This window comes from Netta rufina (assembly GCF_964035555.1).
Source record: "Netta rufina genome assembly, chromosome: 3".
NCBI classification, from domain to species: domain Eukaryota; kingdom Metazoa; phylum Chordata; class Aves; order Anseriformes; family Anatidae; genus Netta; species Netta rufina.
In genome coordinates this window covers 111,637,510-111,652,497 of record NC_140125.1, presented here as the reverse complement: position 1 = coordinate 111,652,497, position 14,988 = coordinate 111,637,510, and the positions used below count along the sequence as shown (strand labels likewise).

General features: G+C 47.2%; 2 protein-coding genes across 3 annotated transcripts; one reads left to right on the top strand and one right to left on the bottom strand.

Moving 5' to 3' along the window:
• Nucleotides 1–2,742: 2,742 nt before the first annotated feature.
• Nucleotides 2,743–5,091, bottom strand: LOC311207334 (rho-related GTP-binding protein RhoB). Its single transcript, XM_084283331.1, has one exon. The coding sequence runs from the start codon at nucleotides 4,816–4,818 to the stop codon at nucleotides 4,228–4,230; it is 591 nt and encodes a 196-aa protein (XP_084139457.1). The 5' UTR covers nucleotides 4,819–5,091; the 3' UTR covers nucleotides 2,743–4,227.
• A 5,099-nt stretch (nucleotides 5,092–10,190) lies between these two features.
• Nucleotides 10,191–14,389, top strand: LOC311207537 (ras-like GTP-binding protein rhoA). 2 transcript variants are annotated; one of them, XM_084283632.1, is made up of 3 exons: nucleotides 10,191–10,312; nucleotides 10,968–11,608; nucleotides 12,432–14,389. In XM_084283632.1, exon 2 carries the CDS (start codon nucleotides 10,970–10,972, stop codon nucleotides 11,561–11,563), a length of 594 nt encoding a protein of 197 aa, XP_084139758.1. In that variant the 5' UTR covers nucleotides 10,191–10,312; nucleotides 10,968–10,969; the 3' UTR covers nucleotides 11,564–11,608; nucleotides 12,432–14,389. The 2 variants fall into 2 exon arrangements, with proteins under 2 accessions (XP_084139758.1, XP_084139759.1); XM_084283633.1 differs by having other exon boundaries at nucleotides 10,196–10,312; nucleotides 10,886–11,608.
• The last annotated feature ends 599 nt before the right edge of the window (nucleotides 14,390–14,988 follow it).

Genomic DNA, 14,988 nt, shown 5'->3' with positions numbered 1-14,988 from the left:
TGAAAGCAACAGAATTAAGCATTTTAGGGAGAAATCCCACTGAGATTTCGGTGTCAAGCAGGCAGACCAGCAGGCTAGGGCAAAAATGTGTCTGTGTATTTAGTGCGTGCTGTAGGCACCCATCTGGTAATCCTCCTTCAAAACGCTTTGTGGATGCTCTGAAGGAGTGAAAATCGCTCTGTGCTTCTGCTCGGGGTGCAACTGGCCCCAAAACTTGATCTGCCTGGTCGCTGCTTCTCACCAACAGGTAAAACTGGAGGGGTGAAGGTTCCCTGCGGGAACAGACCCACAGCGGTGGGATCCAAACCATCTCCACGAGCTTCCTTGAAGCTCTCCCCAACATCTCTGCTGGCTGCCTGCTGTAAAGTGTCTCCATGCACAGGCTGGGTTACCCAGACCTCCAAACTGGTCTTCAGCCCCACAAGTGTCCAGTCTTAGATCCTTCGAAGCTAGCTCTACAAAATAGCAAAGGGAGCTATCAATGCAATTTCCATTTATGATATTACAAAACCAGCAAAGGCAAGAAAGACCTGGATCCACCAGTGCTACAGATCGCTAAAATCTGAAAGGTCAAACCAAGCTTTTTTTTTTGTTTTCTGCATCCAAGGAATAAAACCTATGAAGGAGTTGCAGTCATTGACTCTGATTCTAGTAAAATATTTGTGGTTGTCCTCAAGTTACTTTATTTTTCCTCTTATTACAGGGAATTAGTGTCCATTTTTTATTGGATTGCTAAACTGGATTTGCAATATGCTGCATACACGGTGAAGCAAAGAGAGCCAAATGAAGTTATTGCTGCAAAAACAAAAGGCTGTGTAAGACATTGCCACAATTTCTGCTCCTACTTATATTCAAGCAACCCCCCTGTATTGCACGAGAGCTGAAACAACCTGCCAAAAACATGGTTTGACTTCAACACGCGACATTAAAACTCCCTTTGCCAAAACTAGCAGGGATTTTCACCGGCTTCTTTCTCGCCCCAAAGACGATGTGTCACGTTTTGGCACACCAAACGAGGACTGCTTACAGCTCCTGCGGCGGTGCCTCTGAAATGGAAGAAGCCACTGACCTTCCTTCCCAAGGTGGCTTCGTTTCCAGGCTTCATCCGATCTGAAATACTGGAGGTAATTACCCTGTAAGCACCTTGGTGGGAAATATTGGTGAGTTAATTATGCAGAGGTGCAACGCTAACTCATCTCCCTGTGTTTAAAATACAAATATTAATGCTTTCACCTTTGGGACATCGAGAAGATTACTTCTTGCTGCAGCCCAGCAGAATTGGTACGTTCTGCAGCTGTCGCAATCGGTTTAAGGCAAAAGTTTGCCACGCTGATTTTAATGTTGCTGGCTGGTGGTACGCAGGATGAGGAGGCTTCGGGGGAGTTTGCAAGAATGGAGCCTTTGGCAGAGGCCCTTTAGACATTAAAAGCTGAGATTTAAATTCAAAGGACCAAAAACCTTTTTAGGATTCTCAGCCTGAAGATGAGAGACTCGCTTTGAACACCAGGAAAATGGGAATCCTTGGAGACTGATACCCAAAACACAGTGCTTGGGTATGTTAGGATGTCCTGGCTAAACCGGGTGAAAACGCAGCTGCCTTTCCCCATGGATCGGGTGAAACCACGCAGCAAACTCCCGGCACGGACTGCACCTTGTGTCGTATCTAAAGCCTTGAAAATTTAAAGCCAGGTTTTTCCACGTGTTCTGACCGACTTCCCAGTCGTGGAGCAAGGAGCCCGTTACGTGAGCCTGTCAGAAAAAAAAAAAAAAAAAGCCTGATTGCTTTCGGCAGGAGGCTGGCAGAGCCCTCCCTGAGCAAACAAGCAAACGCAGCCAAACGTGTTGTGTTTGCCTTGGTGTTGGTAAACGTTTTGGAACAATTCAGTGTGCCCCGCAAGGATTCACATGGGAGACCAAGAGAAGGCTCGACTCCTTCCTCACACCTCCGCAAAAAAAAGGAGGTGAGAAGATTGAGAAAAATATTAATCTGGCTGAGGCTTCTCTCATAGGTACCTAAGGGAGTTTTTCTGGGGTTAAAAAATAAATAAGGAGATATCAGCACTTTGGGCACGGGCTTTGTTCTTCAGCATCATGACACCAGCCCATCTCTCTGGCCAGGAGCCACGGATGCTGCAGGTGCAGGCAGGAGCAGCACACAAAGGGCGCTGGGTGAGAGGAGAGGCAAGTGCATGGAGTCGGGCTTTTTACAGGGCCATGGCAATTAAGGAGGACAGTGGTTGGGAAATGAGCTCCGTGGCTTTGGCTTCTACAGTGAGTGGAGCCAGCCCAGGAGCCCTGCTGCTGTCCAGAGAGGAAGCCAGTAAATAAAAGCTGCTTCTGTCTCAATTCTGATCATGAAAAATAATTCTTTTGGCCTAGCTATTTTCAGTTCTCTGCCTGCTTTGTCACCTGGAAAGCCAAAGCTTTGCCTGCACGTGCAGCAGTGAGCGAAGCCCTCACCCCAGCCACAGCCTTGCCCCCCAGCCCACCTTGAGGGCAAGCAGTAAGCAGGGCGGATTAACCACCACCCCCACACAGCCACCTGTGGAAATTAAAAAACCAGCTCCCCTGAAGGCAGCCACCACCACCAGCCCTGAGAGCTGCCCATGGGGTATTTCAGCCACAGAAACCACCAAGGGGAGCACGTGTGGGTATGGGGCAAACTCTGGTCCAGCTCCCCCCCATCAGGGTGTGTTGTAACCCCTCCAGCCTCCGTAAATCACAACACTGCTTCCTCAGGTGTCAGCATAGAATCTTTTAATACTTTACATAAAAAACTGCATACACAGTTCATAATTTTATGTAAACATCATATACATCTCAGTTTTTGCCACGTCAGTTTATTAAAAACAAAACCAAACAGTCTCAGTACCACTGTTGAGGGAAGAAGGAAAAAAAAAAGTAAACAAACATAAATGGATAAATTTGTTCTCTGAACCAGAGAAACGCAAGATTATTTTCACCCAGGTCTGCTACCCTGTGAAAATAAGTTTTAAATAAACCTAAATTCTTTAAACTGCCCTTTAGTATTAAAGTCTGATGTACTCAATGCGTAAGGAACAGTGTTTTCACCCATTTTTTTTCAAGGCAAAAAGATACAGTGGTTTTATTTACGCTTGTGTTGAAGTCACAATTTTAAAAACGAGGCCCAGATGAGGTTGCTGAGTGTTTCCAACACTACAGTGTTGAATGCAGATGGCAAGTGCATTGAGTGTTTAATTCAAAAAACAAACAAACAAAAAAAACCCTCCAAGTTGTGCAAAGTAACTTCTTTTGAAAATAAACTTAAATAAATCCCAATCAACGCATCTGCAGAAGACAACATCAAATGAAGGAGCAGGCACCAAGATCATAATATGGCAATATCACCCCCTCCCCTTGCTCATCCTGCCTGGTCTGTCAAGAACAGGATGGACACCGAGGAGGTTGGAGCAGTCCAGCTTCACTTCCCAGCCCGCAGCTGGAGACAGTTGGAGGCTCGTGCTGCCAGCAGACAGCAGCTTGCCTCGGGCAAGTTCCTTTGCACAACACAAGTCCCAGCTGGGCACCCCCTCCCCACCTCACTTTAAATAAGCACCCCCTGCACTACCCCAGTTTTGCACAAGACAGAAAAAAAATGTAAGATATATACAGGCTTCGCTCGGGATCTCCCTCCCCGGTCCTCGGGGCACTAACTTCCACAGCAGGTCAGAACACCCGCCGGAGAGGCGAGGACGCCGCAGGCAGCCCGAGAGATGCAGCCCTTCCCCAGCCCGCCTCGGGGGAGGCACATGCACACAGGAGGCACCAGTCCCTTGGAGCATCTCAGCTCCACCGCTCTCCTCTTGCAAAAGAGAGGAGGCTGCCTGGGAGCCGGGAGCAGCAGGTGGTGGGCAAAGGGGAAGAGCCGGGTGCAGCGTTTGTTCAGTCCAGTCCCAGCAGCTGTTTGTCGTTGAGAGTCAGCGATCAACTCACAGGGGCCAGCGAAGGAGAAGGCTTCTCTCCAACCCATTCCCAAGACTCAGGGCATGCAACCCCCCCCTCCCTCTGTCCCCATGGCTGAGCCAGCACAACCCTTTTCAGCCAAGGCTAAGGGAGCGTGCCCCCTCCCTTAACCCCCACCCCAATCCATCGCCGGCCCCCAGCAGAGGGAACAGGCAGATGCTGTGTGCGTGCGTAACCCAGCTCCTCTCCACCCACCAACAGGTGACCCAGGCACCGTGCCCAGCACCACGCTCCAGCTGCCCCCTATAGCACTTTGCAGCAGTTGATGCAGCCGTTCTGGGTGCCGTAGCGCTTCTGCAAGGCCGCCCGGGTGGCCGTCTCGAAGACCTCCCGGACACCCTCCTTGGTCTTGGCCGAGCACTCCAGGTAGTCGTAGGCCTGGATGCGAATGGCCATGGCGCGGCCGTCCTCGGTGCGCACCGGCTCCTGCTTCATGCGGGCCAGCTCGTTGCGCACGTGCTCGTCGTTGCGCAGGTCTTTCTTGTTGGCCACCAGGATGATGGGGACGTTGGGGCAGAAGTGCTTGACCTCGGGCACCCACTTCTCCGGGATGTTCTCCAGCGAGTCCGGGCTGTCCACGGAGAAGCACATGAGGATCACGTCGGTGTCTGGGTAGGAAAGGGGGCGCAGGCGGTCGTAGTCCTCCTGGCCAGCCGTGTCCCACAGGGCGAGCTCCACCTGCTTGCCGTCCACCTCGATGTCGGCCACGTAGTTCTCAAAGACGGTGGGCACGTAGACCTCGGGGAACTCGTCCTTGCTGAAGACGATGAGCAGGCAGGTCTTGCCGCAGGCGCCGTCCCCCACCACCACCAGCTTCTTGCGGATGGCGGCCATGGCCAAGCTCGCCAAGCTGGCCTTGCCCTGCAGCAGGACGATGGCAGCGCCCTCCTGCCCGCGGCCGCCCCCCGCTCCCTCTCGCTTCTCACAGGACACCGTGGCGTAGGCGGGCCCGCGCGGGCAGGCCGGCAGGCCCTCCTCAACCCCCCGGCCTCGGGGGCACGCTCGGAAGCTCGGTGCAACCCGGCCGGGCCCAAATCCCGGCTGGGGAAACGCCGCCGAGGCCGCCTGGTAACAGCCGGGCGAGGGACCTCCTACCCGCACCGCCACTCGCCGCCAACTGCCGCAAGCCGCGACCGCGAGCCGCTATTTAAAGGCGCTCGCGACTTTCTTAATATAGCCAGCCAATGGGGAGACAGAGAGTGAGGTCATCCCCGGCGGCGAGCGACGCGATTGGTCGGGCTCGCGAAGGCGGGAGGCGGGGTTGGGAGGTGGGGGGGGGAGCGGGGCTGAGGGGCGGTGGCGGGCGCGGGGCTGAGGGGCCGTGGGCGGCCGTGAGGGGAGAGCTGGGGGCGGGCGGCCCCTGAGGGAAAATCCGGCTGTGAAACCCTGTGAAAGCCGACCGGAGGCTGTTTGGGGTTAAATATTTGGGGCTCGGTTGGATCCCCGACCGCTGCCCGTCCTGAGAGGAAAAAAAAATTGGCCCCTGAGAGGAAAAAAATTGGCCCCTGTCCTGCCTTTGGGCAAAGGGGAGCGGAGGGGCTGTGCGCCGGGAAAAGCAGCAGGCTTGAACCGAAATGCCCTTTTGGTTTACGCTGACGGATATGGGAAGTGCCAGTAAATTAATAAATGAACGTGGAGAATTAGAGTATAAAGGCTGTGTGGAGGCTGGGGCTGCGTGCCTCGGCACTGACTCGGCTCACGTTAATGTAGCCCTGCGCTGTAAAAGCTCACTGAAATTCCTTGAAAAGCTGGCTCTGTCCCCATCACAGCTATCGCTGTTCTCTGGGTGCTGCCTGAAGCTCGTTTCCCTGCAAGCATTTCCACCCAGGCGATTTTCTCCTTACCCCCCAGACCTTGCCTTCCCTTGCCAGCCAGGGCTGCCATTAGTGAATAGCACAGAACCCAGACAATACAGCTGTTATTAAAAGTTGTATTTGAAAACACCCACTTAAAGACCAAATACACCATTGAGCATATCCCATTCCTTGACAGGTGCCTTCCATAGAGTTACAGAAGTGTGTGGTAATAGGGCATGTGGTTCGCTTACGACTCACTTAATCCTAGGCATTGAAATGTAATTCATCTTCTGAGAGCCTTTTTTCTGTAATTCCTATTTCTCTCTTTCAAAATAACACATCTCTCCGTTGGGTGATGGATGGGTTTGTATCTTGATCTGAAGTTTGTACAGCATTTTTCCCATGAAGTCACCATCATAAATTCAAACTGACCAAACAGCAAACTATAAAAGTGTAGTCACGGTCATCAGTGCTCTCCAGGACCTTTGAACTTCTAACGTGCTAAATTTCGGATTGGCATTGTCCCTTTACCTTTATTATCACTGCTCACAATCTTAAATTCTTCACGAACCCCAAAGAAGTCACTGATGTAAAAGTCTTCTTTCCATGCTGCCATGTCCTTCTCATGGTGGAAAAGACTTGTACCTCTTTCCCCTATAAATATCCCAAGCATGCAGAACCACTTTGACAGGCAAGCGGAGTCAATTTGCAGTACAATGCGAGTCTTAATACCTTTCGTCTTTTTAAGTTCCTTGAAGCTCTCAGCACTAAATGGATGATGTTTCTTTTTTCGTCGGAGTTCAGTGCCACCTTGCGGCAGCCCTGCTGCCTCGGGTGCCCTGTTCCTTAGCCTCCGAAGCTGTAAGCCCCACACCTCTGAGGAATCAGCAGGAAAAGCTGCAAGCAAGTGCTTTACAGCTCGTGATAGGTGCTGCTTAAATCTGTGTTTGAATTCGCTGTTATTTGTTTTTTGGCTTGCACGAAGAATCATGCCTGAGCGTTTGATTCTGTCTTTTCATCAGCAAAACGCTTCATTAAATAGAAGAAAGAGCCACCCGAATGAGCAATTATGTTGATCGTCTCCTCCGTGCCGCGCCATGAGAGGCAGGGAAACAGCAGCTTATTCATTTCACAGCACACCGCTCTGCTGCTCACCCTGCTGAGCGCTGCTCACGCTGCTAGCTGCTACCTGTGCACAGAAAGCACACCTGAGCAGCCCACACTCACACCCTTTAGTTCTTGCAGCCTTCAGGACAGGGGGGCCGCGTCCAAACCATCTGCTCATCCCAGCTTCCAAACTGTGCTCAGGAAGAGCTCTGAAAAGGTCCAGCTAACCCACGTCACACTGATGGCAGAGGCTCTTCCCATTGAGCAGTGCAGATATTGCTCCAGTAGCCGGTTAACCTCTCAGCCCCTGGTGGCCTGAGCTATGAATGCCTCACTCACTAGTAAAATCTTGCTTCTGTAGTCTTCAACGCAGTTATACTGAATGTTTGATCTCCCACCTTGCAAGAAGGACTCCGGCAAAGTCTGTGTAACTCCAGGACGTGGGGTTTCCAATGCCCACAGGCCTGGTCCTGCCACTGACGTAGGCTGAGACAGTTCTCATGTCACTGGCCTAGGCAATGGCCTCGAGGTGTTGTGGTTATCACACATTTATACTTAAATGCCTTCTATACCTTTGTACTTTTTATTACCCATGACATGATGATGGCCTGGGTTTCACACTTAATGTAAATTTGCAGTGTGCCACTTTTCTCTTGTAGTGCATTCAGCCCATAAATATCAGAAAGCTTCATTATCAAATCCCCCAGTTTAATTTTGCACTGAAGCAGAAGGAAGCACTATACGGTAGGTGTATTGAGCTGTCCAAGTGGGAGTGAGGAAGCCTTCATTTATATTTTATCAGATATATGTTTCTCTTCTCTGGAGCATCCTCTTATCAGCCTGTACATGAAAGCATGAAATGAGCCAGTTTCAAGAACAGCAGCAATCAGGAGTTGTGTGTAGGAATTCTTTCTTCCTCCTGCTTAGATCACGGAAAATAGGAATCTGAGCAGTGTTACAGTGCTGCGAGTGCAGCAGAAGGAGGAACTGCAGCAGTCCTGTAGCTGAGCACAGTGGATAATGATGTGTGGAGGTGCATAGGCTTCCTTCTTGAAGTGGTGACTGAGAGCAGAGATGGAAAACCTGAGAAGAAGAGAAAATGAAAGCAGGCTCTGGGATAAGGTGGTTTGTTTCTCTCATTAGGGAATGTTGAATGGGACCAGTTCTGCATTCAAGCATGGCTGTGGCACAACCAGCTCACGTATTTCTTAACTCTGTGTTGTAGTTTTTGTATTTCCTTGTCAAATTTCCATCATATGTGAAACTGTACTTCTTTCAGCAAGATGAAACTCCACTTCCAATAACCCCTAAATGTGCAGTCTCTAAGCGGAGAACTTATTGGTTCTGCTGCACCACGTACGTCGGTATGATTGATGAAAAAAGTATGAGGAGGAGAAAGAAGACACCACTTCTTCGCTTTCATTGCTTGTGCTGGTGGTTTTGAGATTAAAACCCAGCCTTTGGGGATTTTTTACTTGCTTTAATCCAATTGGTATTTTTCTGTTGTTGAGAAGACAATTTCAGTCAATTACTGGAGATTGTTTCCAGATTATGTGCCTCCTCCCTGTTCTCTTTGCTAAACAGATTTTCTAAAGGGCATGTCTGTAACTCGGATAATTTGTGTTCGAGCATAAATCTGCACCAAAAGCGCGAAAGCTCAGTGGGGAAGGTAATCTTCCCCCTTTTTGTCAATAAGTAGGCAAGTAAGTACATTGCCTGCTGTGGCATAACACGCTGCGGGAGCCGTATGTGCCAGTAGTGGCATACCGAGTCCTGCTCGCTGACTTGCACCGTAACGCTAGCAACAAGCATCCTGCAGGCCTCACGCAGAGCTTCTCGGGGAAACAAGAAGCTTCTAAAGGAAGCAAGAGCTTGCTAGATATGAGCAGTTTGGAGTGCTAAAAAGCTCTGAGAAGATACTGGCAAACAGGTAGAAATGGTAAGTGTCCATCTCTAAGCTGTGAAGAGTTTCTGACATATGTAGGAGCCAGAGCACTTGCTGCAAGTCACAGCAGGTTCACACCTTTCCAATGTCCCTGACAAAAAGGGTCTCAACTCTCAGATCTTCAGCTCTTCAACTCTCAGATCCCTTGGTGATCAGTGCGCTCGGCCAAGAAGCCAGATCGATCTACCTAGAGACTGGAATGCCAAGGCACAAGAAGAGAAGGTGGGAAAGGCCTGGATATTTTCATTTAGGTTAAGTACAGCACAAGTAAAAGAACATCATCCCAAACGAGAAATGCCTTTATGATCCTAAAGAGCTGTACAGGACCCATTGGCATTGTTCCTCTAGTGGAGCAAGTCAGAATCCAATGACTTCAATTTTATTCAGGCTTATACGTGAACAGGACTCAAGAAATACAGTCTGCCGGAGTAAAATTAGACCACCACAGAAAACTAATTTCCTTCAGGTCTCCAGCTCTCTCCAATTAAAGAAAACAAGTTCCTAAAAACCCTCAGCTGAAGAACTCTTCGGTAGCTGCATGAAATAAACGGGCTGACCACATAACTGTACGTCAGCAGGTAAGTGTCTGCATCACCAGCAATGCCTGTGCAAACAGTTCTCTCTGCAGAGAGACCAAAGTAATCCACCTCTGGTTACCTTTGCTCTCAGTTTTTAGTGGATGCAAGCACCTTGCAGGCTTTGCCTACCAGGGAAACTGAGACAGAGAGGAGAAATGACTTTCCCCATGCCAACAAGATATCAGGGAGGTCAGTTTCCACCTCTGGAGTCCAAGATAGTGTCAATTACACTGGACAGTTCTTTCCCTTTAGACTGTCATGGATTTTATTTCACTACTTTGAGGATGATGAAACACTGGAAGTGGCTGCTCAGAGAGCTAGTGGAGTCTCCTTCCTTGGAGATATTCAAAACCTGACTGCCCTGAGCAGCCTGCTCTAGCTGACCCTGCAAGGGAATGGACCAGATGATCTCCAGAGATCCCTTCCTGCTTCATCCATTCTTTGACTCTGGAATTCATTTCTATGAGGTGCCTTGAGGCACGTCTGACAACTCTACTGCTCGTTTCCTCTGTCACCCTCCACCCCCTCCAAAAGCAGTTTGGCACACTCAGTACTGAAATGCTCACTCAGGATGAGCCTTTTGCAATAAGAATGAGGAAATTTCTGAAGCAAACATGCTGTGATCTGTCAATGAATTGTGTAACTTCCACTTTGTTGCAAGTTGACTCTTTAAAAAGCAATGATGTCATGAGGTTCTCCTCGTAGATTGGCTGGCTATATTAAGAAACATCAACCTATCCCTTTAAATACAGTGTTCATCGTGACAGTCGTTGAAGAGTGGTGGTAATCTCTCTAGATGGAAACGGTGACCTAAGGAAGCTGAGGCAGCCGCGATATTAGAAGAAGCCAATCTCATACTGAACATCAAGAAAGAGAAGACTGATGCTAGGAATTACTATCCTGTAAGTGCAACACTTCTATCTCATATAAAATGACCGTGAATATATGAAGAGAGAGAACACTTTCTTACCTCCCACATAAGAACAGATCTATAAGCAAAAGCAGCATGGATTTATCCAGCATAGCTATCACCGCTGGTAGAATTCCACGAGCAGACAGTGGTGGGAAAAATGTAGGCAATCTGTATGGTTGTCCAGTACAGTGGTTTATGCTCCATCTCACTCACAGAATTAAGGCATTCAGTGTAGGAAATGAAATCTACTATGGACTGAACACTGGCGATAAATAACATTGAAGATGGTAAAACAGAGACACAGGACACTGAAGGAATCTTGGTTACACCCAGATTTAGTTTATACCTTCATTTTTTGATATACAATAAAGTCGAAAGCAAGGTAATCGCAATTTCAGAAGATTCTAATATCAGAGAAATTAAAAGAGAAAAAAAAAAAAAAGGAAAAAAAAAAAAAAAACAGGGAACAATGGTAAGGCAGAAATATGGGGAGAAAAGAGGATATAAGGGAAAGAATCCCAAGCTAACAGAATTTCTTCTCTTCTTCTACCTTTCACAAAAGCTTTAAAAAGAAAAAAAGAAGAAAAAAAAATGCACAGAATGCACAGGAATAATCCATTTTTTTCTTCATCTTGGTTTTCAAGGAATGGCTGCTGTTAGGAGAAAGCTTACTGTAGTTGGAGATGACCGCAGCGGTAAGACGTGCCTCCTCTTCGCTCTGCGTCACGAACAGCTTCCCAGATGCTATGAGCCAACTCTTTTCGACACTTATGCCACTGACACGGAGGTAGATGGGCACGAAATGAAACTATTTCTGTTTGATGTGTCAGGGAGGGATGAAGTCAGTTACCAAAATCTCCGCTCAGTGTTCTATGAGGACACCAACGTGATTTTAATTTGCTTCTCGGTGGTTAGGCCTGACTCGCAGCAAAACATCCTTGACTTTTGGGTTCCAGAAATCAAACTGTTCTGCCCCACGGTTCCCATTATTCTGGTGGCTACCATGATAGAACTGAGGGATGATGAAGGTATCCAGAAGAAACTAGCTACTTCAGGCAATGAGCCCATTAACACGACAGAAGGAAAAGCTTTAGCAGCCAGGATTGGGGCATATGCTTACCTGGAGTGTTCTGCCAAGACAAAAGAAGGTGTCGATACAGCCCTGGAGATTATTACCCAATGTGCATTAAATGAGAAAAGGAAGAGAAAGAAACGCTGTAGGTCCTGCCAAATTTTGTAAGAGGAGCGAACATAATTTTGTTGTTAGGTTTCATGATGTGGAAGGGTAAGTAGATGTCTTTGTTGCTGTTGTGTGGGTGCTGTGAGGGCTGCTTTTACGCTACAGGAAGAAAAAAGAAATCTCTTATGTGATTGATAGAAAGCCTGCAAAGTCTCGCACTTGAAAAGTTGGATTTGTTCCTTCTCCCCTTCCAAAATAGGCTGAAGAGCACAATTCCAGGTTTGAGCTGAGCGCCAGCCCTGAGAAACAGAAATGACCAAGCTACAGATCTCCACAGAGGTGTTTTGGTCAAGGGAGACAGACAGAGACTAAGACAGGAACCTAAACCAGCAGTGCTGAGACAATCACGAGAACGTGGAGCTCAGTGGATCTAATCCCAGCTCACTGGCAGCAAGGCTCAGTGCCAAGCAGCTGTGCTGACAAGGGGTGCTGGTGTTCACTCCCTTCCGTACACTTCCTTGAAGGATGTCCTTAGGGAAGGGAGTCAGCGCACAGACACGCACAGACACACACACATACCCAGCCGTCTGCCCTACTACCAGCAGCGGGTTTCTTACTGGCAGAACAGGTCTGACTTTCTCTAGGATTGATTCTAGGATTCATTCGTAGAGCTGGCCTGGGCTTGGTTCCATAAATGCATGAGGGATACAACGTATATATAGGATATATATATATAGGATAGAGTGAGATGAAGGAAGTGCTCTTTACCTCTTCAGGCATGGGATAAAACAGCCTGGCTCTGCATTAGGATCTGCTTCTTGATAGAATTCTTATCTTAGTATGAGAAGCAAAAAGACCAGACTTCAGTTTCTAAACTTCTTTGTCTCTATGGCTTGAATGTATCATAAAACTTCCTATTTTTTCCTAGCACTTGCAGGCAGAATTCACGACGTAAGGGGAATGCCAACAACCACACTCCACTTTGCAAGTCATCAACAATCTGGAAAGAGACTGAGACATGCTGTCAACCTAAGCAGAGGATCTCAGAGAGGCGCAGAGATGGAGCGAAATAGAGATTTTTGGGTGCATCTCCACACTCTTCCCTTCTCCAAGGCACTGACTGCTGCCAGCCCAAGGATCTAACTGAATTATGGGCTGACATTAATGTGGAAGTCTGGGAGATGGTAAATAACGCAGGATTTGAAGACACTTGCTATAACACAGTAAATGGACAGAAAAAAAGTCCTAAGGTAAACTCCTGATCCTGGAAGTAAGGGGGCAGGACTAACTGAGCACAACTATCATGAACTAGGAGGACATGAGGTCTAACATTTTCTTTTACTGACTTACCTAGTGGTGGTCTCATCACTAGCAGCTTGTCTACAGTTTTCCAAGGGGAAACAAAATGAGTAAACACAAATTTTGAAGTTGATCGTGCCACCTGCACTGCAGCTGGACACTCAGCAAACTAGCTTTCCCAGATGAGAGACCTAGTAAAATACTTAACATTCTTTTCTTTTTCACGCTTAATATTTTTTTTCCTTACCCATTCTTCCAACGAAGATTTGTCTGTTGATGGTATCATGGGTATAGTGTAGGGTTGGCCGAGTATTATTGGATGGGTTGTTGCTACTGTTTAGGAGTAGGTTTGAAGTTCACAATCCCAATGTGGCATAATTATAAATGTTTCAAGGATGATACTTTACATCTCCAAAAGTACCTTTATTCTAAGAATCTCAGAGCACTTTTCAGCACGAATTACCAACCCATCTCTTGGTGATAAGTAAGTGTTATCTTCGAAACTGAGAAACTTAAACTGCTGCCTGAAGTAACTGTGAACCATCTACTTCATGGAGTTCTGTTTTTCCTTCACTCTTTTTCCTTGCCCTTTCCCTTTTTCCTCCAGAGACAATTCTTCACCTCAATTTCTTCCCCTCTCTGTCTGTAACAATCCCCTCTATGCAACCAGCTATCGTACCCAAATTTTAAATCTGTTCTCCCCTTCCTCCCTGGATGCGTGCGCTGTGCATAAGTGCTCTCCAGATTCAGGTAATAACATACATCAGTGCATTTCAAAGAGCTGCATTTATGTAGATCGGTTCAAATTGTTATTTCCATTTTATGTGTGCATGTGTGGGTGGGCAGGATTAGCCTGCAGATAGGGTAAAGAACACAGGTGTCTCAGGTGCCTCTGATGTGGGGTATTGAACTGCAGAGATGCAGTTTTGCAAAGATGCTAGGCACTGACTGCTCCCACTACTGGGAAAGCACAGACCTCCCTGGTGAATCTGAGCTTACACTGCCTGTTTTTGAGAAGGATACTGGTCAGTGCATTGGCTGGCACCTGTCTTCAGTCTAAGCAAACCCGTGTTTTTCTCCAGAAGGGTGCTTTGTTCAAGATCAAGGTAGCTGGTTTCACTCCTAGTATTCAATGTGTGTGTCTCTGAATTAACCTGCTGCTACAGTGGGCTTTGTATCTATTCCTAAACATTAACCTTTTTACTTTTTTTATGTGAAATAAAAAGTTGGTAATTTTTTTTTTTCACTGTATCCACCTCTGCAACTGAAAAAGAGAAATCTGGAGGAGTTTTTTCATCATCCTCTTGCTAAAGCAGTATAAACCTTCTTTTTGCCACTTTTGTCAAAAATGCAAATGCTTTTCCTTTTTACATGTCTCAGAGCACTTTTGCAGGAGCAGGTTACTACATTTTTTTCTATTTTTTATTTCAATAAATATTAATTATGAGTTTTGTTATAAAAAAATAAAAAGCAGAAGAAATAAATACTGTAGAAGAGAAGATGGAAATTAACTGGACATTCATATATCATTCCACAGGGCTGTTTGTGATGTCAGTGAAGCAATAATGCAAATAAATATGTCTTTCAGAAGAACAAAAGGAAGGAGGGAGAGAGGGAGGAAGGAAGGAAGGAAGGAAGGAAGGAAGGAAGGAAGGAAGGAAGGAAGGAAGGAAGGAAGGAAGGAAGGAAGGAAGGAAGGAAGGAAGGAAGGAAGGAAGGAAGGAAGGAAGGAAGGAAGGAAGGAAGGAAGGAAGGAAAATAAAGAGGAAGGAAGGAAGGAAGAAAGAAAGAAAGATGGATGAAGGAAGAAAAAGAAAGAACAAAAGGAAGGAAATCAGTACACAGGAATATTAAGGCATATAAAGGCAATATGTGAGAGCAACTTTCCATTTTCAGTGCAGAGGTAGTTTGTATTTTGTATGATAGCGTTGTAGTACCTTCTAAGGAAGTGGTCAAGACAAGGTTTGTAGACAAGCTGACATTTTGTTTAAAAACAGACAGGCTTGTGGACACTCAAGTCCCCAAACTTTTTTCCACATCTGGTCTGATCAAGGACCTGGCTTCTCTGTATCGATCTCTACATATTGTGATGAGCCACGGGAGCCGTAACAATCTAGAAGGTGTTTTGGACGGAGATGTGGGCAGAACCTCTATGCTTCAGTATCATCTGCAGTGACACATCAGCA